The following is a 25811-nucleotide window of genomic DNA, read 5'->3' as shown; positions in this document are numbered from 1 at the left end:
CACTCTCCTATATTGCCAACTGTTTTAATTTGTGCTGTGGAAATGCAGGTGGCTCATCAGAATCTTGACATTTTGTTCCTCTTGTGGTAGAAAAGGGGAAAAGTAAAAAAAAGTAATTATGGTGGAGGGTGATGAATATAAACAAACCAACGTCTGAAGTTTTTTTTCTTTTTGGATACTTAGGTCATTGCTGCTTTCCTCTTTTATGTTTGAGGACAAATACGTTTTAAAAGAATGGGTGTGTGTTGGGCAGGGAATCTGGTCAAGTCTTTTGAGGCTGCAGAATTAATTCTCAATTTTCTTGAGCTGTGACCTTGTTTTGTTGAACTTGCCAGTTTTCTTCCTACCCTCCAGAATGTTTTGATTCCGTTCTGGGGTAAGGTTCCATGGACCCTGATAACCTTCTGGTGCTTTATCCCAGTAGTCATTATTCATGTGAGTCTTGATGATGAATGTTGGTAGGTTGTTTGATCATGGTAACATTGTCATTAAGCAAAGTTCTGTTTGCGCATCCTCACCTTTGGCAGGGATGGAAACTCTGGTCTATCTCGCCATCCTAACCTAGTGGTGCTAAGGTCAGTTGTAGTGTCTGTGGTGCCACTATGCTGCTGTGTACACAGCACAGATCAGAGATTGATCCTTGATACTTAAAACTGTGGAATTATTTGATTCACAGTAATTGGTATGAAAAGGAATGAATTAAAACAAATTATATCTGTAATTGATCAATGTGATAACCCTCCAGATTTCAAAAATGTTCATCTGTTTTTCAATATTTTTCAACAATGTAGTGTAGAAATATTTCATTTGGAACTTTGAGAAAGATATTTCCTTTTGATTTGATGAGCTCTGAAAGCAAAAGTTCATTATCAAAGATGCACATTATGCATGTTCTTTCCATCTTCTCACCTGAAGGTGATGCCAAGCTGAACCAAAACATGTCCCAATGTGCACACATGCAGTTTTTTCAGTGCAGAGTACTGAATAACAATTGGGTACAGGGTTCTTGTTTCTCTCCTTCGCCCCATGCATCGGGTCTGTCAATGCTGAAGCCATTTGTAAGGCCCCAACACAACCCTGGCTGAGTTTAGTTAATCATGCTGATCAAGTGATTAGGGGGTATTGATTTGTATGTTGGGTACAAATGCCACCTGTTGCATTTACGTACCGTAACAAGAGTAAACCATTCAGCCTCTAAATCCTGTTCTGCCACTCACTAAGATCATGGCTGATCTGTATCTGAAGTCCATGCACTTGCTTTGGCTCCATATCCTTTTATTATCCTTATCTAGCAAAAATCAATTGATCTCAGATTTAGTATGAATTGAGATAGGATTTATCAATTTTGTGGGAGAGAGTTCCATACTACTTCTACCCTTTGGATGTAGAAGTATTTCCTGACTTCTCTCTCCTGAATGCCCTGGCTCTTAAGGTCCATTCCCTTGTCCTAAACTCCCCCACCAGAAAAGAAGTATGTCTCTATCCACCCTGTCAATTCCTTTCACATTCTTGAAAACCTTGATCAAACCACCCCTTAACCTTTTTTTCTCTTCTGGGGGATACAGAGCTAGTTTAAGTAATCTCTCTTCATAATCTAATCCTTGGAGCCCTTGTGACATTTTGGTGAACCTGTGCTGCATTCCTTCCAATGCCAATATATCGAAGGTGCAGTGCCCAGAAGTGTACATAGTACTCCATATGTGTTCTAACCAGGGCTTTGTATAGCTGTGGCAAAACTTTCTTTTATACTCCAGCCCTATAGTTATAAAGACTTAACATTCCATTAACCTTTTTGATTTTATTTTTTTGTACCTGATGACTACATTTAAGTGAACCCTTAAAACTCTTTGGACCTCCACAATTCCAAGCTTTTCACCATTTAAATAATAACTCGGATTTATCCTTGTTTGGTCCAAAAGTAACAAGTGTTGAAATTCATCTGCCACAGTTTTGCAATTTTATGCTCCCGTCTACACTATTTTCTATACCACGAATCTTTGTGTATTTGGCAAACTTGGATAGGTGGCTGTCTAAGTCATTGATAAATATAGTGAATAGTCCCAGCACAGATCTTTATGGGACATCGCGAGTCACTTTCTTCCATTTTGAGTACATAATCGTTATCCTTACTCTGTCTTCTACCCCCTAACCAGTCTTTGAACCCGGTCGATACTTTGCCTTCAATTTCATGAGCTTTAATGTTCGCTTTCTTACGTGAAGATTTCTTGTCTGCCTTCTGGAAGTCTACATAAACTACATCCATAGACATTCCCCTATTTCCGAGTTACTTGCTCGAAAAATTCACTTAGATTTGTTAGACACGACTTGCCCTTTACAAATCCATGTTGGATCTCTTGAGTTAGCTCAAATTTCTCAAAGCGTTTAATCATTCTGTCCTTAATTACAAATTTTAATAACTTACTCTGACAGATCTTGGGCAATAGATCTGTAATTTCCTGGTTTTTCGTCTAGCACTTTACTAACTAATGGAGTTACATTTGCAGTTTTCTGATCTAAAGGGACCAATCCTGAATCGTGAGAGCTTTGGTTTGGAAGGTTATGGTTCAAAACATTTGCAATTTCCTCACCTTCCTTTTAAAACTCCGGGGTAGAAGCCATCAGGCCCTGAGGATAGGTCAGTCTTTAGTGCCATTATTTTTTTCTAATACTGCTTTCTTGCTTACATTATCTTTAATGAGTTTCAATGCTTGACATTTTTATTATTTTCCCTGGAATGGCAGATTATCTTTTGTTAGTAAGACATGCCAGTTCGGTAATTTATTGTGATGGTTGTGCTGTATAATGAGGTAGTCCGAGGTAGATGAAGATTGTTGTATGTCTGGCAGACAGTGCTGTCGGAGTCCTCACTCTTGATCTGGAGAGGGAAAAGAGAATGACAAGTTTATTTTGGAAGGGATTAGCATAACTGGGTCGTAGGAACATAAAACCTAGGAGCAGGAGTAGGCCATTTGGCCCTTTTCAGATTGCTCTGCCGTTCGATAAGATGATGCTGATCTGGTTGTTATCTTAACTCCACTTTCCTGTCTGCCCCCCATAACCCTTGAATCCCTTGTTTATCAAAAATCTATCCAACTCAGCCTTGAATAAATTCAATGACCCAGCCTGCACAGCTTTCTGAGGAAGAGAATTCCACAGACTAACAACCCTCCGAGAGAAAAGATTTCTCCTTATCTCCATCTTAAAATGTGTCCCCTAATTCTAGTCTCCCCCACAAGAGGAAGCATCCACTTTATCAAGTCTCCTCAGGATCTTGTTTGTTTCAATAAGATCACCTCTCATTCTTCTAAACTCTGTTGAGAATAGACCCAACCTGTTCAACCTTTCTTCAAAAGATAAGCCCTTCATCCCCGGAATGAGTAGAGTGAACCTTCTCTGAGCTGCTTCGAACGAAATTGTATTATTTTTCAAATAACGAAATCTAAACTGTACATAGTACTCCAGATGTGGTCCCACCAAGGTCCTATACAGCTGCAGTAAAACTTCCCTACTTTTATTCTCTATTCTCCTCGCAATAAACGCCAATGTTCCATTTGCCTTCCTAATCGCTTGTTGTACCTAATCAATTGCTGTATCTGTATACTAACTTTTTGTGGTCCATGTACTAGGACGCCCAGATCCTTCCGAATTCTGCCTGGAATAAGCGGGTTGTCTTGTGAGGAAAGGTTAGACAGACTGGGCTTGTTTTCACTGGAATTTAAAAAAGTGAGGGGAGGCTTGATTGAAGTACGTAAGATCCCTGAACGGTCTTGACAAGGTGGATGTGGAAAGGATGTTTCTTCTTGTGGGTGAGTCTCGAACGAGGGGGCACTTTTAAAATTAGGGGTTGCCCTTTTTAGGACAAAGAGGAGGTGAAATTTTTTCTGAGGTTTGTGCGACTTTGGAATTTCCTGCAGCAGAAGGTGCGGCGCAGTGGTTAGCACCGCAGCCTCACAGCTCCAGCAACCCGGGTTCGATTCTAGGTACTGCCTGTGTGGAGTTTGCAAGTTCTCCCTGTGTCTGCGTGGGTTTCCTCCGGTTTCCTCCCACATGCCAAAGACTTGTAGGTTGATAGGTAAATTGGCCATTAGCAATTGCCCCTACTATAGGTAGGTGGTAGGGAAATATAGGGACAGGTGGGGATGAGGTAGGAATATTGAATTAGTGTCGGATTAGTATAAATGGGTGGTTGATGGTCGGCACAGACTTGGTGGGCCGAAGGGCCTGTTTCAGTGCTGTATAACTAAACTAAAAAAAAAAAAGGGTGGTGCAGGCAGGGTCATTGAATATTTTTAAGGTGGCGTTAGATAGTTTCTTGTTAGGCAAGGGAATCAAAGATTATCGGGGGTAGATCGGACTGTGGAATTCGAGTCAGAAACAGGTTAGCCATGATCTTATTGAATGGTGGAGCAGGCTCGAGGGGCCGAATGGCCTACTTCTGCTCCTAATTCGTATGGTCATATGGTTTCCCTTTATTCACCTTGCTTGTTACTTTCTTGAAGAACTCTAATAAATTAAACATGATTTCCCTTTCACAAAACCATGTTGAGTCTGTCTGAACCCATTATGATTTTCTAAGTATCCTGCTATAACCTCCTTAGTAATTGGATTCTAGCAGTTTCCCCATGACTGATGTTAGGCTAACTGGCCTGTAGTTTCCTAACTTTCTGTCTCCCTCTTTCTTAAATAAAGGTGTTAGATATTCTATTTTCCAATCCGCTGGAAACCTTCCAGAATCTAAGAAATTTTGTAAGATTATAACCAAAGTCTCTACTATCTCTGCAGCCACTTCTTGTAAGACCCTAGGATGTAGCCCATCTGGTCTTGGGGACTTGTCAGTCTTTGGGTCTAATAGTTTTCCCAGCACCTTTTCCCTGGTGATTGTCTTAAGTTTCTCCCTCCCTTTCATCTCTTGATTTTCAAGTATCTTTGGAAAGTTTTCTGAGTGTTCCACAGTGAAAAGTGAAAACATACCTGTTCAACACCTCTGCCATTTCCTTGTTTTCCATTATCAATACCCCAGATTCACTCTCTTGAAGATCAACACTATCTTTAGTTACTCTTTTCCTATTTAAATACTTGTAGAAACTCTTGCTATCTGTTTTTATATTACTAGCTAGTTTTCCCTCATACTCGACTTTCTCCCCCTCTATTTTTTTATTCATTCTTAGCTGGTTCTCAAAATCTGTCCAGTCTTCTGACCTACCAATAATCTTTGCAGATTTGTATAGTGTTTCTTTCAATTTCATACTATCCTTAACTTATTTAGCAACGGATGATGCATCCTTCTCAGAATCTTTCTCACTGGGATAAATCTTAGCTGAGAGTTATTAAATACCTCCTTAAAAGTCTGCCGCTGCAACTATACTGCCCTACCTTTTAACCTAGTTTCCCAGTTCCCTCTTCCTCCATACCCTTGTAATTACCTTTATTTAGGTTTAAAACATTAGTCTTAGACCCATACTTCTCCCCTTCAAACGGAACGTGAAATTCATCATGTTATGATGGCTGTCGCTGAGAGGCATCTTTACCACGAGGTTATTGATTAATCCTGTCTCATTGCACATTACCAGGTATATTACCAGAATAGCCTGCTCCCTATTGGCTGTGGAACGTACTGCTCTAAAAAATGTCCTGAATACACTCCATGAACTCAATTTTCAGTTGCCAATGTGATTCACCCAATCTACATGCGGATTAAAGTCACTCATGACTATTGCGATACCTTTCTTACATGCCCCATTTATTTCTTCCTGTATACTCTGTCCTGCAGTGTAGCAACTGTTAAGAGGGGTCTATAAACTACTCCCACAAGTGACCTGTCACCTTTCTTATTTCTTATCTCTACCCAAGCTGATTCTACCTCTTGCTCTTACAAGCTAAGGTCATCTCTCGCTACTGTACTAATGACATCCTTAACTAACAGAGCTACCCCATGACCTGTTCCTAATTTCCTGCCTTTTTCGAAATATCAAATACCCTTCAATATTAATGTCCCAGCCTTGCTCACCTTGCAACCATGTCTCTAATGGCTGTCCGGTCATACATATTTATTTCTATCTGTGCTAACAATTCGTCCATTTTGTTTGGATTGCTGCATGCATTCAGATATAGAGCTGTTAACTCTGTCTTTTTATCATTTCTGAAATCTCTGGCCTTCTCTGCTGGTGCCCTGTTGCTTGTCCCCTCTGTCCCTTCCTGCCATAGTTTGGTTATCATTACCCGAATCGCTACCCTGCTCTATTACTTCGACGTTTCCCTTTGATTTACCAGATCTGCCCTCACTTGATCCCTTCCCCCTCTATTATTAAGTTTAAAGCCCTCTCTACCGCCCTAGTTATGTGACTCACCAGAACACTCGTCCCAGCATGGTTCAGGTGCAGACCATTCCAACGGTACATCTCCCACTTTCCCCAGTACTGGTGCCAGTGCCTCATGAATTGAAACCATTTCTCCAACCCCAATCTTTGAGCCATGCATTCATCTCTCTAATTTTAGTTACCCTACGCCAATTTGCTTGTGGCTCGGGTAATAATCCAGAGATTATAACCTTTTGAGGTTCTGCTTTTTAATTTAGTCCCTAGCTGCTCATACTCCCTTTGCAGAACCTCTTTCCTAGTCCTGTCTATGTTGTTGGTACCCACATAGACCACGACAGATGGATCCTCCTCCTCCCACTGCAAGTTACTGTCCAGCCCGGAGCAAATATCCCGAATCCTGGCACCATGCAGGCAACACAGCCTTCTGCACTCTCGCTCTCGGCTGCAGAGAGCTGTGCCTATACCCCTGACTATGCTCTCTCCTACTACCACTACGTTGCTGTTTACTCCCCCGGTTGAATGGCTCTCTGTACCAAGGTGTCATGGTCAGTTTGCTTATCCACCTTGCAGCCCTTGCTCTCATCCATACAAGCTGTTGGAGAAATGCTTTCAATTTATGAGGCATTGGCACCAGTACTGGGGAAAGTGGGAGATGTACCGTTGGAATGGTCTTCACCTGATCCATGCTGGGGCCAGTGTTCTGGTGAGTCAAACCTGTTGGACAATTGGAAGGGCTGAGGCTCCTTCACTTCTGCCTTCTCGATCCCCAGACCTACTTCACTCACAGTCACGCCACCCTGTCCCTGACCACTGATGAAATTAGAAGACTCTATCCTAAGGGGTGTGACTGCCTCCACACCCCCCTCACCCCCTTTTCCTTGATGCATTGCAGTGTCTGTAGCTTGGCCTCCAGCTCATTGACTCTGAGCCAAAACTCCTTGAGTTGGAGACACTTAACTGCAGAAGTGGTTGCTGTGGATCACATTGGTGTCCACAAGCTCCCACATACTGCAACTACAACACACTACCTGCCCTTATTGCATTTTGATTAATGCTTCTCCCCACAAGCACTTACTGTACTAATTTACACCATGGTAATATGAAAAAACCTTACCGCTTAAAAAATAAAACCGTAGACTCACTAGCTTCTTGCTTCCCTTCTGCTTGCACGTCTTAATTATAAGTTAGTTAATTTTTAAAAATGTTTTCTAATTTCCAGTTAACGGTCAAAGTATTTTCTCTGTTACTACACATAGTTGATTCTCCATTAAAGTAACCAATTAAAGCAATGCATTTTACTGTGTTTTTAAAAAATCTACGCAATGCTGTGTTTGAATATTTTTTAAATAGACAGAGAATATTCCTGTCGTTCGGCGACCAGACAGAAAGGACCTACTTAGCTACTTAAATGGTGAAACATGTAAGTATGACTTTAAATGTTGTAAATATTGAAACTCAGATATTTCAATATGAAGGGTAAAATGTTATTTTCTTTCCCTACAAAGTCCAGGTTAGTGACTGAATAAAGTTTATAGGTTGCCTGCTTCTAGACTAAACAGGCTTCAGATAATTAAATACCTCATACAAGGTGGAGCAGGGAAGGGGACGGGGGGTGGAAGGGGGGTAAAGGGGGGGGGGGGGAAGCTGGTGCGAGGGGGGGGCGGGCTGGGACGGGGTTGTGAGGGGGTGAGCTGAGAGGGTAACAGATAATCCGGAGCGAAACCCCGTAGGCGGTCATGTGTCACCTTTGGCATGTTTCCGGCAGTTCCTGCAGCCATACTGGTGCCAAACGTCGTGTCCTGCACTCCTTTGGACCCCACCAGAAAGGCCGAGAGGGGGGTTTTGACGACTGGGCAACTCTCAACCTCCATAAATTTGCCCAGGCATGCGCCATGGAGAGGTCACTCCATAGTTGCCTCACAGCGACTAAAACAATACGGAAGGCAGCAGTTACGGGTTATGTCACTCCAGAATTGGCCTTTATAGCCACTCCAGGCGCTGCTTCACAAACCACTGACCACCTCCAGGCGCGTATCCATTGTCTCTCGAGACAAGGAGGCCCAAAAGAAAGAAAGAAAGAACAAGGTGGGCAAGTGGAGCCCAAAAGAAACCTATTCCAGCATTGATTCCCAATTATCACCCCAATATTGACAAACTTCAGTGAAAAAGAACACATCTGACATAAAAGCAAGTGAGAACTGATCTATGGATGACTTGGGTAAAGGAATCAATTTCTGAGAGCTACACTTATCAATGGATCTTCTCCGGATTCGGAAGTGCTACTTGGAGCGATTTGAGTCTGAAGACCAGATTTGTGTTGGACATCAGAATGCAGAGGTTGCTGCCCATTGGGGCTCTGGGATGCCAATCATCAGGCCATGAAAATGTTGTTGCTTTCTGCTCTCTTTTCCCCCCCCCAGCTCCTATGTGCTGTGTTTGCGAGAGACAGTGAGAGCAGTCTGCTGATGCAGTACAGAAGAGAGGGGCAGGAGTTGGTCCCTGCCCGCTGCTTCTGAAACATGGCTCATTGTGAACTGATGGTCCTTTGGTAGCTTGTTCAAATGACTACTCTTTATGTGACACCCTGTACAGGACTATCAGCAGGTTATTTGACTTCAGGGCAATTGCAGTCACTCTCAATCTTGTCCCCATCTGATAGCGCATACGCACGTCTGGCAACTGTTCTGTGAGCAAACTTGCTGAGTTACTCTGGTAACTGCAAAAATTCAGGATTTATTCCTCCCACTTTTATAATTATAAAAAGTATGGGAAGATTTATTTATATTGGACCTTGGAATATTGAATGTATTCTCAAAATATTATGGTGTCCAGAGATTATCCAGTTGTGATCAGGGGACTGACGTGCAGCAATCAACCTTGGACATGACGTTCAGTTTGGGTTCCATCAGGACTACTCAGCTCCAGCCCTCCTTATAGACTTAGTCAAGAACAAAAGAGCTGAATTCCACAGGTGAGGTGATAGTGACTGCCCTTGACATCAAGGCAGCGTTTGACCGAGTGTAGTGTCGAGGAGCCCTAGGAAAATTGAAGCCAGTGGGAATTGTGGGGGCTGGTGGAGGGGTGGGCAAGGGGTACTCTCCAGTGGTTGGAGTCATACATAGCACAAAGGAGGATGGTTGTGGTTGTTGGAAGCCAATCATCTCAGCCCCAGGACATCACTGCAGGAGTTCCTCAGGGCACTGTCCTAGGCCCAGCTATCTGCTTCATCATTGACTTTCCCTCATGAGGTCAGAAATGGGGAATGTTTACTGATTGCACAGCATTCACTTCCATATCACAACTCCTCAGATACTGAAGCAGCCCATGTCCCTATGCTGCTAGATCTGGGCAACATTCAGACTTTGGCTGATAAGTGGCAAGTAATAGTCATGCCACACAAGTGCCAGCCAATGACCATCTCGAACAAGAGAGAATTTAACAATCTCCCCTTGAAATTCAACAACATTTCCGTTGCTGAATTCCCCCACCAACATCCTGTGGCTTACTGTTGACTAGAAACTTAACTGGACCAACTGTTGTAAATAAGGTAGCAACAAGTGACAGTGAAGGAACAGCGATATAGTTCCAAGTCAGGATGGTGTGTGACTTGGAGGGGAACTTGCAGGTGGTGGTGTTCCCATGCATTTGCTGCCCTTGTCCTTCGAGTTGGTAGAAGTTGTGGGTTTGGGAGGTGCTGTCTAAGGAGCCTTGGTGAGTTGCTATAGTGCATCTTGTAGATGGTATACACTGCTGCCACTGTGCTTTGGTGGTGGAGGGAGTGAATGTTTGTGGATGGGGTACCAATCAAGCAGGCTGCTTTGTCCTGGATGATTTCGAGCTTCTTGAGTGTTGGAGCTGCACCCATCCAGGCAAGTGGAGAGGATTCCATCATACTCCTGACTTGTGCCTTGTAGATGGTGGATAGGCTTTGGGAAGTCAGGAGGTGAGTTATTTGCCACAGGATTCCTAGCCTCTGACCTGCTCTTGTAGCCCTGGTGTTTATATGGCTGCTCCAGTTCAGCTTCTGGTCAATGGTAACCCCCGACGATGTTGATAGGGGATTCAGTGATGGTAATGCCATTGAACGTCAAGGAGAGATGGTTAGATTCTCTCTTGTTGACGATAGTTATTGCCCGGTACTTGTGTAGCGCGAATGTTACTTGTCTCTTATCAGCCCCAGCCTGGATATTGTCCAGGTCTTGCTGCATTTCTACACTGACTGCTTCAGTATCTGAGGAGTCGCGAATGGTGCTGAACATTGTGCAATCATCAGCGAACATCCTCATTTCTGACCTTATAATTGAAGAAAGGTCATTGATGAAGCAGCTGAAGATGGTTGGACCTAGGAGACTACTGTGAGGAACTCCTGCAGTGATGTCCTGGGACTGAGATGATTGACCTCCAACAGCCACAACATAGAAACATAGAAAATAGGAGCAGGAGTAGGCCATTTTGCCCTTTGGGCCTGCTCCACAATTCAACAAAGATCATGGCTGATTGTCTAATTCAGTACCCTGTTCCCGCTTTCTCCCCATATCCCTTGATCCCTTGGGCATTAAGAAATATATCTATCTTCTTCTTGAATATATTTAACGACTTGGCCTCCACTGCCTTCTGCGGTAGAGAATTCAACAGGTTCACCACCCTCTGAGTGAAGAAATTTCTCCTCATCTCGGTTCTAAATGCCACACCCTGTTCTGGACTCCCCAACCATCGGGAACATCCTCCCTGCATCTAGCCTGTCTAGTCCTGTTAGAATTTTATAGGTTTCTATGAGATCCCCTATCATTCTTCTAAACTCTAGTGAAGATAGGTCTAGTCGACCCAATCTCTCCCCATACGTCAATCCTGCCATCCCAGGAATCGGCCGAGTAAATCATCTTTGCACTTCCTCCATAACAAGAACATCCTTCCTCAGATAAGGAGACCAAAACTGCACACAGTACTCCAGATTTGGTCTCACCAAGGCTCTGTGTATAACTTCAGTAAGACATCCTTGCTCCTGTACTCAAATCCTCTGCAATGAAGGCCAACATACCATTCGCCGACCTAACTGCTTGCTGCACCTGAATGCTTGCTTTCACCGACTGGTGTACAAGGACACCCAGGTCTCGTTGCACCTCCCCCTTTCCCAATCTATCACCATTCAGATAATCTGCCTTGCTGTTTTTACAACCAAAGTGGATAACCTCATATTTATCCACGTTTTGCTGCATCTGCCATCCATTTGGTCACTCACCCAACTTGTCCAAATCACACTGGAGCCTCTTTGCATCCTCCTCACAGCTCATATTCCCCCCCCAGCTTTGTGTTGTCTGCAAACTTGGAAATGTTACATTTAGTTTCCTCACCCAAGTCATCAATATATATTGTGACTAGCTGGGGCCCAAGCACTGATCCCTGCAGTATCCCACTTGTCACTGCCTGCCACCCGGAAAAAGACCTTGTTATTCCTACTCTCTGTTTCCTGTCTGTCAACCAATTCTCAGTCCATGCCAGTATATTACCCCAATCCAATTTTGCACACTAACCTCTCATGTGCGACCTTATCAAAAGCCTTCTGAAAATCCAAATACCACATCCACTGGTTCTCCCTTATCTGTTCTACTAGTTACATCCTCAAAAAACTGCAGTAGATTTGTTGAGCATAAACCCATACTGACTTTGTCCAATCCCATTTATGCTTTCCAGGTGTTCTGCTCTCACATCCTTTATAATAGACTGTAGCATTCTCCCCACTACTGATGTAAGGCTAACTGGTCTGTAATTCCCTGGTTTTTTTTTTTCTCTCCCTCCTTTTTTTAAATAGTGGGGTTACATTTGCAGCCCTCCAATCTGTAGGAACTGCTCCAGTCTGTAGAATTTTGAAAGATGACTGCCAATGAATCCACTATTTCCAGGGCCACTTCCTTTAGTACTCTGGGATGTAGATTATCAGGCCCAGGGTATTGGTCAGCCTTTAACCCCATTAATTTCCCTAGCACTAATACCGATTTCCTTCAGTTCCTCCTTCTCATTAGCCCTTTTGGTTCCCTAACATTTCTGGGAGGTTATTTGTGTCCTCCTTTGTGATGACAGAACCAAAGTATGTGTTTAACTGTGTTCTGCCATTTCTTTGTTCCCCATTATAATTTCCCCCGTTTCTGACTGTTGGGGACCTACATTTGTCGCCACTGATCTTTTTCTCTTCACATATTTATAGAAGATTTTACAATCAGTTTTTATGTTCCCTGCAAATTTACTCTCATACTATCTTTTCCCCCTTTTAATCAACCTGTTTGTCCTCCTTTGCTGAATTCTAAACTGCTCCCAATCCTCAGACTTGCTGCTTTTTCTGGCAATTTTATATGCCTCCTCTTTGGATTTAATACTATTCCTAATTTCTTTTGTAAGCCATGGATGAGCCACCTTTCTGGTTTTATTTTTGCACCAGACAGGAATGAATAATTGTTGTAATTCATGCACACATTCTTTAAATATTATCCATTCCCTATCCACCATCAACCCTTCTAGTAATGTTTCCCAATCTACCATAGCCAATTCACGCCGCTTACCTTCGTAGTTTCCTTTATTTAGATTCAGGAGCCTAGTTTCGGATTCAACGACTTCACTCACCATCTTAATGATGAATTGTATCATGTTATAGTCGCTTCTCCCCAAGGGACTCTGCACAACACGATTGTTAATTAATCCTTTCTCATTGCACAATACCCAGTCTAGGATAGTCTGTTCTCCAGTTGGTTCCTCAACGTATTGGTCCAAAAAACCATCATGTACACACTCCAGGAAATCCTCTTCCACAGCATTATTGCTAATTTGGTTTGACCAAACTATATGTAGATGAAAGTCACCCGTGATTACAGTTGTACCCTTATTGCATGCATCTCTAATTTCATCCATGCCATCCCTTACATCTCCACGATAGTTGGGGGCCTATAGACAACCACAACCATCTTCCTTTGCGCTAGGTATGACTGCAACCAGCGGAGAGTTTCCCCCCGATTCCCATTGACTTCAGTTTTACTAGGTGTCCTTGATGCCGTACTCTGTCAAATGCTGCCTTGATGTCCAGGGCAGTCACTCTCATCTCACCTCTGGAGTTCAGCTCTTTTGTCCATGTTTGAATCAAGGCTATGATGAGGCAGGAGCTGAGTGGCCCAGGCGGAACGCAAACTGAGCGTCACTGAGTAGATTATTGCTAAGCAAGTGCCACTTGATAGCACAGTCGATAACACCTTCCATCACATTACATTGAGAGTAGACTGATGGGGCGGTAATTGGCTGGGTTGGATTTGTCCTGCTTTTTGTGTACCGGACATAGCTGGGCAATTTTCCACATTGCCGGGTAGATGCCAGCTGTACTGGAAGAGTTTGGCTGGGGGCGCGGCAAATTCTGGAGCACAGCTGTTCAGTACTGTTGCCGGAATATTGTCAGGGCCCATAGCCTTTGCAGTATCCATGCATTCAGTCGTTTCTTGATATCACGCGGAGTGAATCGAATTTGTTGAAGTCTGGCATCTGTGATGCTGGGGACTTCAGGAGGAGGCCGAGATGGAGCATCAACTCGGCACTTCTGGCTGAAGATTGTTGCAAATGCTTCAGCCTTATCTTTCGCACTGATGTGCTGGGCTCCCCCATCGTTGAGGATGGGATATTTATGGAGCCACCTCGTCCTCCTGTTAGTTGTTTAATTGTCCACCACCATTCACGGCTGGATGTGGCAGGACTGCAGAGCTTAGGTCTGATCCGTTTGTTATGGGATCGCTTAGCTCTGTCTGTTGCATGCTGCTTATGCAACTTGGCACAGAGGTAGTCCTGTGTTGTAGCTTCACCAGGTTGACACCTCATTTTGAGGTATGCCTGGCGCTGCTCCTGGCATGCCCTCCTGCATTCTTCATTGAACCAGGGTTGGTTTCCTGGCTTGATGGTAACGGTAAAGTAGGGAATATGCTGGGCCATGAGGTTACAGGTTGTGGTTGAGTACAATTCTGCTGCTGCTGATGGCCCACAGCACCTCATGGATGCCCAGTTTTGCATTGCTAGATCTGTTAGAAATCTATCCCATTTAGCACAATGGTAGTGCCACACAACACGATGGAGGGTATCCTCAATGTGAAGACTGGACTTCATCTCCTCAACAACTGTGTGGTGGTCACTCCTACCAATACTGTCATGGACAGATGCATCTGAGACAGGCAGATTGGTGAGGATGAGGTCAAGTATGTTTTTCCCTCTTGTTGGTTCCCTCACCACCTGCCACATAGCCAGTGTAGCAACTATGTCCTTTAGGACTCGGCCAGCTCGGTCAGTAGTGCTGCTACCGAGTCACTCTTGGTGATGGACATTGAAGTCCTGGACCTAGTGTACATTCTGTGCCCTTGTCACCCTCAGTGCTTTCTCCAAGTGATGTTCAATATGGAGAAGCACTGATTCATCAGGAATCAGCAGGAGGTTTCCTTGCCCATGTTTGACCTGATGCTATGAGACTTCATGGGGTCTGGAGTCGATGTTGCGGACACCCAGGGCAACTCCCTCCACACTGTATACCACTGTGCTTCCTCCTCTGCTAGGTCTGTCTTGCTGGTGGGACAGGGCATACCCAGGGATGGTGATGGCAGTGTCTGGGACATTGTCTGTAAGGTATGATTCCGTGAGGCTATGTCAGGCTGTTGCTTGACTAGTCTGTGTGTCAGATCTCCCAACTTTGGCAGAAACACCCAGATGTTAGTAAGGAGGACTTTGCAGGGTCGACAGGGCTGGGTTTTCCATTGTCATTTCTGGTGCCTAGGTCAATGCTGGGTGGTCCGTCCGGTTTCATTTGTTATTGTCTTCGTAGCGGTTAGATACAACTGAGTGGCTTGCTAGGCCATTTCAGAGGGCATTTAAGAGTCAATCACATTGCTGTGGGTCTGGAGTCACATGTAGGCCAGACCAGTTAAGGACAGCAGATTTCCTTAAAAGGCATTACTGAACCAGATGGGTTTTTACAACAGTCGAAATGGTTTCATGGCCATTAATAGACTATCTTCCAGATTTATTAATTGAATTCAACTTCTGCTGTGGTGGGATTCGAACCCATGTCCTGGGTCTCTGGGTTACTAGTCTAGTGACTATATCACTGCGCTACCCCCTCCCTTAATGGCATAGTTGAAAATGTTTAATTGCTTGGTGAACGCCAAGGCAGCCTGACATTTGGACTTTAAACTAGTTTACATTTAATGGCTAAATTGCTGCTGCTAGTCCTCAGATCCAACATACGGATGGAAAATATGTCAAACGATTTCTTGTTTTTACAATTTGTTAAATGAATTTTTGAATGTACCTTGGTTGCACTAGTTTAAAGTTAAAAATAATAAGGGTATGACTGAGATGGAGTATTGGATGTAAGTAGTGCTGTTCAATTCAAATAATTGGAATAGGTATCCTGTATGTGGAATTCCTGTATCGCAGCATTGTATTTATTAGTCGTTACTCCGATAAAATTCTAAATGTTAAGAACAGGGAACAGAACTAAAATGCATACATTAGAGACCCTTTATTATGTATTGTTGAATTTTAAAAAGTGTTTTGCCAGTAGAAAGGATAAATGAATCTTGGTTCTATATGTACTAAAGTTGATACAAATTAGATCAATTCTGTATACAGAATCTGGCATTTCATTTTGCTCAGTTTGTAATAGCATTTGTCACAGTCAGATCATTGATGAAGTAAGTTTTCCAGATTACATTAATGCAGCATAAAATTTAAATTGTGCCCCTAATATTAACAGAGTAACTGAGTATTGCTAGGAAATGTATTTGTTAACTTTATAGGATTTTTTTTTTTTTGATTGCTTTCATTTTATCTTTGATTTTCTCAGCAACATCTGCAAGTATAGACAGAAGTGCACCTCTAGAAATTGGTTTGCAGCGGTCAACGCAAGGTATCTATGATCTATTTTAATGAACTTGTGAAAAATTTTGCAACAACAATCCACAAAACAACTTGCCCTTTTCAGAATTTTAATTCATTCATTTGCTAATTTCCCTTGTGTTTATTGTAAACCAACAGTTAAAAGAGCAGCTGAAGAAATATCATCAGAACTGAAGAAACCCAGGATAGAGGTAATTGGTTTTGACAATCTGTGGTTGATTTGAATGTATGATTCAGGATGTAAACTCTCTGGATTAAAGAAATTGATGATGGGTAGCATACCTGTGATAGTCAAATCACTTCTGTGCGAGGTTTAGTTTCTGTAAGTTACTAACTCCTAACTGTAAATCTTGGTAACACTATTTCCTCTCCCTCCCACTCTTTATCCATTGAATGGTGAGACCAGTAGTAGTGCCCTTACTCTGTACATTCAATTCTAATTCAGGTTGGCTATCCCAATGCCAGTGACCTACCCTGGTCTGCCAAAATGGCATAAGCAAAAATTTATACTCCAGTCTGATGTTTAGAATGAGTTACGTTGGTCACTTCGTTTTTTGCCTTTGTAAACCGACTCTTGCATAATACCGGAAAGGTGACTGATTGCCTCTTCTTATTTAAGAGATTTTCTGGGACAGTGTAGATTTGTATTTACAAAGCTAGTAAGCATGTACTGAAATGAGAGAAAATTAGGTGACAGGAATTCATTGATCAATAGGAAACTGCAAGTAAGTAGGTGAACCAGCAGTTCTTGTACTGAAAATTGCAGTTCTGCTTTTTGTTCTGTTTAAACATGTGTTGGTATTTAATACAAGCTTCGTCATTCATATAGGATCTTTAACATAGCAAACATCCTGGGATGTTTTATGGTTTAGAAGAACATAACATAAGAAATATGAGCAGGAGTAGGTCATACCGCCTTTCGTGCCTGCTCCGACATTCAATAAGATCATGGCTGATCTGATCTTGGCCTCAACTCCACTGATATTGACCTCAACTCTACTTTCCTGCTTGTTGCCTATAACCCTGGACTCCTCCTAAGTTCAAGAATCAGCCTCTAATATATCCAAAGAGTCTCGACCCTCAGAGAAGAAATTCCTCCTCCATCTCTGTCTTCAATTGGCGACCCCTTATTCTGAAACTAGTTGTAGATTTCCCCCATGAGGGGAAACATGCCCTCAGTATCTACCCTGTAAAGCCCCCTCAAAATCTTAGCTGTTTCAATAAGATCACCCCTCATTCTTGTAAACTCCACAATGCGTTTAGGCCCAACCTTCCCTCATAAGACGAGCTCTTCATCCCAGGAATAAACCTGGTTAACCTTCTCTTAACTACCTGCAATGCAAATATATCTTTCCTTAGAAATGGTGACCAAAACGATACACAGTACTCTTGGTGTGGTCTCACCAACACCCTGTACTTTTATATTCTACCACCCTTCCAATAAAGACCAATGTTCCATTTGCTTTCCTAATTACTTGCTGTACCTACGTGCTAATGTTTTGGGATTCATGTGCAAGGACATCCAGATCCCTCTCTGCTTCAGCACCAGGCATACCTCAAAATGAGGTGTCAATCTGGTGAAGCTACAACACAGGACTACCTGAGTGCCAAATTGCATAAGGAGCATGCAATAGACAAAGCTAAGTGAGCTCATAACCAACGGATCAGATCTAAGGTCTGCAGTCCTGCCACATCCAGCTGTGACTAGTAGTGGACAATTAAACAACTAACTGGAGGAGGTGGCTCTACAAATATCCCCATCCTCAATGATGGGGGAGCCCAGCACATCGGTGCAAAGGATAAGGCTGAAGCACTTGCAACAATCTTCAGCCAGAAGTGCCAAGTTGATGATCCATCTCTGCCTCCTCCTGAAGTCCCCAGCATCACAGATGCCAGACTTCAGCCAATTCGATTCTCACCGCGTGATATCAAGAAACGACTGAAGGCTTGGATACTGCAAAGGCTATGGGCCCTGACAATATTCCGGCAATAGTACTGAAGACCTGTGTTCCAGAACTTGCCGTGCCCCCAGTCAAGCTGTTCCAATACAGCTACAACACCGGTATCTACCTTGCAATGTGGAAAATTGCCCAGGTATGTCCTGTACACAAAAAGCAGGACAAGTCCAACCTGGCCAACTACCGCCCCATCAGTCTACTCTCAATCATCAGTAAAGTGATGGAAGCTGTCATCAATAGTGCCATCAAGCAACACTTGCTTAGCAATAACCTGCTCAGTGGCGCTCAGTTTGGGTTCGGCCAGGGCCACTCAGCTCCTGGTTCAAACGTGGACAAAAGAGCTGAATTCCACAGGTGAGGTGAGAGTGACTGCCCTTGACATCAAGGCAGCATTTGACCGAGTATGGCATCAAGGAGTCTTAGCAAAACTGAAGTCAATGGGAATTGGGGAAAACTCTCTGCTGGTTGGAGTCATATTTAGCGCAAAGGAAGATGGTTGTGGTTGTTGGAGGTCAATCATCTCAGCTCCAGGGTAGTGTCCTAGGCCCAACCATCTTCAGCTGCTTCATTAGTGACCTTCCTTCAATCATAAGGTCAGAAGTGGCAAGTAACATTCGCAACACACAAGTGCCAGGCAATGACCATCTCCAACAAGAGAGAATCTAACCATCTCCCCTTGACATTCAATGGCATTACCATTGCTGAATCCTCCACTATCAACATCCTAGGGGCTACCATTGACCAGAAACTGAACTGGAGTAGTCATATAAAATACCTACAAGAGCAGGTCAGAGGCTAGGTAGGAATCCTGTGGCGAGTAACTCACCACCTGACTCCCCAAAGCCTGTTCACCATCTACAAGGCACAAGTCAGGAGTGTGATGGCATACTCTCCAATTGCCTGGATGAGTGCAGCTCCAACAACACTCAAGAAGCTGGACACCATTCAGGACAAAGCAGCCCGCTTGATTGGCACCCATCCACAAACATTCACTCCATCCACCACCGATGCACGGTGGCAGCCGTGTGTACCATCTACAAGATGCACTGCAGCTATGCACCAAGGCTCCTTAGATAGCACCATCAAAACCTGCGACCTCTACCAACTAGAAGGACAAGGGCAGCAAATGCATGGGAACACCACCACCTGCAAGTTTCCCTCCAAGTCACACACCATCCTGACTTGGAACTGTATCGCCGTTCCTTCACTGTCACTGGGTCAAAATCCTGGAACTTCCTTCCGAACAGCACTGTTGGTGTATCTACCTCCTATGGACTGCAGCGATTCAAGAAGGCAGCTCACCACCACCTTCTTGAGAACAGTTGGGGAAGGGCAATAAATGCTGGCCTAGCCAGCGACTCCCACATCCCATGAATGAATAAAAGCATCCTGGAGTGTGTCTCCATTTAAAAAATATTCTGCTTTTCTATTCTTGCTACTAAAGTAGACAACTTCATATTTTGCCACATTATACTCCATCTGCCAGATTTTTGCCCACTCACTTAACCTATTTATGGCCCTCTGCCGACTCTTTGTGTCCTACTCACAATTTGCTTTCCCACCACCTTTGTATCGTCAGTATATTTAGCTACAGTACACTTGGTCCCTTTGTCCAGTTCATTAATACAGATTGTAAATAGTTGAGGCTCCAGCACTGATCCTTCTGGCACCCCATGAGTTACAGTTTGCCAAACTGAAAGTTGTTAATCTGTTAATTGTGTAACAGTTGTTTGATTATATGCAGGTGGAGGGTGTTAATTGGGGTCTGTCTTGAACACCTATAAGCAGACACTTACTGAGACTGGTGGAGGTTTTGAGTGAGGAGCTACATCTTTGTAATCCTTTCACTCTGAACAATAAATGTGAAACTGTGTAAAGATGGGCTCCAGCATTATCCTTCCATAACCAGCTTTCTGGAGTTTAACAAAAATGACCCATTTATCCTGACTCTGTTTTCTGTTAGTTAGCCAAATCCTGTCCTCTTAATCTATTACCCCCAACACCATAAGCTCTTATCTTGTGTAGTAACCCTTTATGTGGCACCTATCGAATGCCTTTTTGGAAATCCCAATACTACTTATACTGGTTTCCCTTTATCCACTGTGCTTATTGCACCCTCTAAGAATGCTAATAAATTTGTGAAACACAATTTCCCTTTCATAAAACCATGTTGACTCAGCTTAATTGTTTTCTAATTTTCTAAATGTTCTGCTGCAACTTCCTTAATAATGGATTCCAACATTTTCCCAATGACAGATGTTAGGCTAGCTGACCTATATTTTCCTGCTTTCTGTTTCCCTCCTTTTTTGAATAGGGGAGTTACATTGTTTTCAATCTGCTGGGACCTATCCAGATTCTAGGGAATTTTGGAAGATTACAACCAATGCATCCACCTCTTTTAAGACCCTAGGATGCAGGCCACCAGGTCCAGGGGATTGGCAGCCTTTAGTCCCATTAGTTTGCTTAGTACTTTTTCCCTTAGTGATCAAAGTTCCTCACTCCCTTTTGCCCCTTGATTTTTGTCCTGTTCTTGGGATGCTTTTAGTGTCTTCTACATGTGAAGACAGATGCAAAGTTCTTGTTCAAAGTCTCTGCTGTTTCCTTGTTTCCCCTTATTAATTTTCCTCTGAGGGACCAACGTTTGCTTCAACTATTTTTTTCTTTTTATATACCTTTACAAGCTCTTACTGTCTGTCTATTTTTCTTTCTAGTTTACACCTTTTTTTGTCATCCTTTGCTGGTTTCTGACCTTTTCCCAATCTTCTGGCATACCATTAATCTTTGCAACATTGTATGACTTTTCTTTTCTATTTGATACCATCCTTTAACTTCCTTAGTTCGCCATGAAATGGTTCATCCTACTCAGAGTTTTCTTTCTCAACAGAATATAGCTTTGTTCAGAATTATGAACTATCTCCTTAAATGTCTGCCACTGCTTATCTATCATTTTTAACTTTCAACCTATTTTTCCAGTTCACTTTGGCCAACTCTGTCTTCATACCTTTGTAATTGCCTTCATTTGGGTTTAAGACACCAGTTTCAGACTCAAGTTTCTCACCCTCATACTGGATGTGAAATTGATCATGTTCCGATTGCTCTTCCCTAGAGGATGCTTTACTATGTGATCATTAATCATGTTGCATTATACACTACCAGATCTAAAAGGAGAAAAAATAGTACAGGAATAAATGAGCAGACAGTGAATTGTGCAACAATTAGGAACAATGCCAAAGCTTGTTTAGAATAAAATGGCTTTGAAAGTCCAAGATAAAGACAGGAGTGGACATATGGAGAGACTTGCAGAGTGTAGGGCTGAGGTAAGTGAAGGCTAGTGTTCTGATGGGATTATGGGTGAAAAAGTATCATTAATAGACCAGAGCCAGAGGACCAACAATGCTATAGAGGGATTTGAAGACAAGCATTATAAAACTCAACGCTTTAGCTGGAAGGAGCTGTGGTATGTCAACATAGACTGAAAGGATGGGTAAGTAGGACTTAGCTTGAGGTAGGATCTGAGCAACTTGGCTTTGAACAAATTGAAACTTATGGAGAATGGAGGGCTGGTAAAGCAGACATAGAGAATCGGATCTCGAGGGGGCAAAAGTGATGAGTCTCAATAAAAAGTGACGGTTGCAATAGCAGCTATTTTACATAACGCCATTGTGACCTTCATATGTTTAAGATTGGAAAGGTTTCTTGATTGAAATTACAGCAGAATTTAAGATGAATTTACTGTTGCTCATCATATATAGTATAATTTGAAATGATCTGAAATGCTTCAGAACCTTGTGGTAATTTCACAACTTTTATTTTGTTTTATAAATTTCATAATTATTTGCAGTGCGTGTTTGGGAAAATTAACAAGGTGGTTTGTTTTAATTAGGATGAAGAACGTGTACGACTTGACAAAGAACGTTTGGCAGCTCGTTTGGAAGGCCACAAGGAAGGCATTGTACAGACAGAACAGATCAGGTAAAGAATGAATCTTGCAAACATTTCTGTACAATGAGGATTCTGAAACAAATGAGTGCACACTAAATTATTCTAATTTTTTGAAGTTAGTTTTCAGATTGAAGAAAACTTTTGCCTTGATTTGGAAAAGAGTTGTCACTTGTGTTAATTTAGCCTTTCTGCTTTTCCATAATCCCATCCAGGTGGGAGAAAGTGCCTGTCTTTTGTTCCTCCTTGAAGTGGTTACTGAGAATCATTTAAATTGGATATGTGTTGGGGAGGAAGGATGAAAGAGGAAAGTGGATCTCTGATGCAATTGATTGACTTTAGAAGTTAGTTGGTAGGTAGCTATGGATACGGTAACTCAACATATGGTAGCCAGGTTCTCGTTCCTCCTGAAGAAAGGAGGTAAATGCACAATAAGGTACATGAAAGCCAGAAGCAGCAGTACAGAATTACAATGCTTTAGGAAAATCCAAAGCATAAATTGACTTGCTCCAGAGGATGCTCATCAATGCAATTTAGGGACTGCAGAAGAGGAAAGGGTATAGGTCTGTATGTCTCAGAGAACTGGGAGTTTAGATGTTGATTTGGAGAGGTAGGAAGTTACACATTTAAACAAGCAAAACACTGAAGCAGCTAGAAATTTGAGATAAAAATAGAAAATGCTGGAGATGTTCCGCAGGTCAGTGGATCTGTGGAGAGAGAAATAGTTTGAATATTGGAACTGGAAAATATACCTTACAGTGCATTTACCTCCTTTACTCGTCTCATCTTTTTTAAAAAAAATTCACTTTTCCAGTTTTCACCGACCAAAATGGATAATTTCCACACTTCCTCACATTGTACTCCATTTCCCACTTCTTGCCCAATCCCCTTGCACCTCTTTACTTCCTCTTCATAGTTTGTGTGCCATCCATGGCTCAGTTAGTAACACTCTTGCCTCTGCACCAGAAGGTTGTGGGAGAGTGTCAGCTGTGGCTCAGTTGGTAGAACTGTAAGTCATAATGTTTTGGCTTCTAGACCCACTCCAGGCATTGAGCACCAAAATAAGGCTGATCCACCAGTGCAGTACTGAAAGAGATACTGTAAGAGATCCCATGGCATTATTTTGAAGAAGAATTAGCCCCCGGTGTCCTGGCCAATATTTATCCCTCAATCAACGCCGCAGATTGTCTGGTCATTATCACATTGCTGTTTGTGGGAGCTTGTGCTATGTGCAAATTGGCTGTCGCGTTTCCTACATTACAACAGTAACTACACTTCAAAAAGTACTTCATTGGCTGTAAAGTGCTTTAAGACCTCGTGAAAAGCGCTATATAAATGCAAGTCTTCGTTTTTCTCCAAGTGCCACTCTAGGACTTGAGTAAAAAAAATCTCGGCCGGCACTCCAGTGCAGTACTGTGGGAGTGCTGCACTGCCGGAGGTGCTGTCTTTCAAATGAGATGTTAAACTGAGGCCCCGTCTGTCTTCTCAGGTGGACATTAGTGATCCCTTCAAACTATTTTGAAGAAGAGCGGGGGAATTATCCCCATGTCCTGACCAATATTTATCCCTCAATTCACAATACAAAAACAGATTATCACATTGCTGTTTGCTCGAGCTTGCTGTGTGCAAAATGTTTCATCTTTATTGTATTTTGAAATTCACAAACTTTGTTCAATGTTCTTTTGATTCAAAACCCACGAGTTTCAGACCACATGGCCACAAAGCAAAGACTTTTGCAACTTGAGTAAAATGCTTGAAATAAATTGCTGCATTATAAGGTGGTTCTTCGGCCTCCTTGTCTTGAGAGACAATGGGTAAGTGCCTAGAGGTGGGCAGTGGTTTGTGAAGCAGCGCCTGGAATGGCTATAAAGGCCAATTCTAGAGGGATAGACTCTTCCACAGGTGCTGCAGATAAAATTGGTTGTCGGGGCTGTTACACAGTTGGCTCTCTCCTTGCGCTTCTGTCTTTTTTCCTGCCAACTAAATCTCTTTGGCTGGCCACTCTTTGGCTGTCTGCCAGCTCTGGCGATCACTGGCAACTGACTGCCACGACTTGTGGTCAATGTCACAGGACTTCATGTCGCGTTTGCAGACGTCTTTAAAGCGGAGACATAGACGGCCGGTGGGTCAGATACCAGTGACGAGCTCGCTGTACAATGCGTCCTTGGGGATCGTGCCATCTTCCATGCGGCTCACATGGCCAAGCCATCTCAAGCGCCGCTGGCTCAGCAGGGTGTATATGCTGGGGATGTTGGCTGCCTCGAGGACTCCTGCGTTGGAGATATGGTCCTGCCACCTGATGCCATGGATTCTTCAGAGGCAGCGAAGATGGAATGAGTTGAGACGTTGCTCTTGGCTGACATACGTTGTCCAGGCCTCGCTGCCATAGAGCAAGGTACCGAGGACACAGGCTTGATACACTTGGGACTTTTGTGTTCTGTGTCAGTGCGCCATTTTCCCACACCCTCTTGGCCAGTCTGGACATAGCAGCAGATGCCTTTCCCATGCGTTTGTTGATTTCTGCATCGAGAGATCGATTACTGGTGATAGTTGAGGCTAGGTAGGTGAACTCTTCAACCACTTCCAGAGCGTGGTCGCCGATATTGATGGATGGAGTGGTTCCGACGTCCTGTCCCATGATGATCATTTTCTTGAGGCTGATGGTTAGGCCAAATTTGTTGCAGGCAGCCGCAATCCTGTCGATGAGACTCTGCAGGCACTCTTCAGTGTGGGATATTAATGCAGCATTGTCAGCAAAGAGGAGTTCCCTGGTGAGGACCTTCCATACTTTGGTTTTTGCTCTAAGACAGGCAAAGTTGAACAATTTGCCATCTGATCCTGTGTGGAGGAAAATTCCTTCTTCTGAAGACTTGAGCACATGTGAAAGCAGCAGTGCGAAGAAGATCCCAAACAGTGTAGGTGCGAGAACACAGCCCTGTTTCACGCCACTCAGGATAGGAAAGGGGCCTGATGAGACACCGCTATGCTGAATTGTGCCTTTCATATTGTCATGGAATGAGGTGATACTTAGTAGCTTTGGTGGACATCCGATCTTTGCTAGTGGTCTGAAGAGACCACGTCTGCTGAAGAGGTCAGAGGCTTTGGTGAGATCAATGAAAGCAACGTAGAGGGGCATTTGTTCGCGGCATTTCTCCTGTAGCTGGCGAAGGGTGGACAGCATGTTAATGGTGGAAATGGTTCCGAAGAAGGGTCACTGACCCGAAACGTTAACTCTGCTTCTCTTTCCACAGATGCTGCCAGACCTGCTGAGTGATTCCAGCATTTCTTGTTTTTGTTTCAGATTTCCAGCATCCGCAGTATTTTGCTTTTATGTTAATGGTGGATCTCTCTGCTCAAAAGCCACACTGTGCCTCAGCGTAGACATGCTCAGCCAGCTTCTGGAGTCTGTTTAAAACGACTCGAGCGCAGACGTTCCCCACTATGCTGAGCAGGGAGATTCCAGCACAGACAAAGCAGTTCATGGAGTGCTGACAGTTTCGCAGGCTTGGCACTCTTGATTATTTCAGGGGTAATGCTGTCTTTTCCTCGGGCTTCTCCATTGGCTAGGGAATCAATGGCATCACTGAGTTCCGATTTAGTTGGCTGTTCGTCCTGCTCATCCATGGCTGTCAGAGACTTGGCTGCATTGAGGGCGGTCTCAGTGACAACATTTTCCCTGGAGTAC

General features: G+C 43.3%; 1 protein-coding gene across 1 annotated transcript in view; it reads left to right on the top strand.

Moving 5' to 3' along the window:
• The window catches only part of cdc73 (cell division cycle 73, Paf1/RNA polymerase II complex component, homolog (S. cerevisiae)), a 455163-nt gene that overhangs the window by 29571 nt on the left and 399781 nt on the right, over positions 1-25811 (top strand). Inside the window, exons 3-6 of the mRNA XM_068037710.1 lie at positions 7668-7737; positions 16177-16239; positions 16368-16420; positions 22071-22159. Coding sequence (XP_067893811.1) covers positions 7668-7737; positions 16177-16239; positions 16368-16420; positions 22071-22159 — 275 coding nt within the window. The remainder of the gene's footprint in view (positions 1-7667; positions 7738-16176; positions 16240-16367; positions 16421-22070; positions 22160-25811) is intronic.

Source organism: Heterodontus francisci, chromosome 8 (genome assembly GCF_036365525.1).
Source record: "Heterodontus francisci isolate sHetFra1 chromosome 8, sHetFra1.hap1, whole genome shotgun sequence".
Taxonomy (NCBI): domain Eukaryota; kingdom Metazoa; phylum Chordata; class Chondrichthyes; order Heterodontiformes; family Heterodontidae; genus Heterodontus; species Heterodontus francisci.
This window is presented reverse-complemented; position numbering and strand designations above follow the sequence as displayed.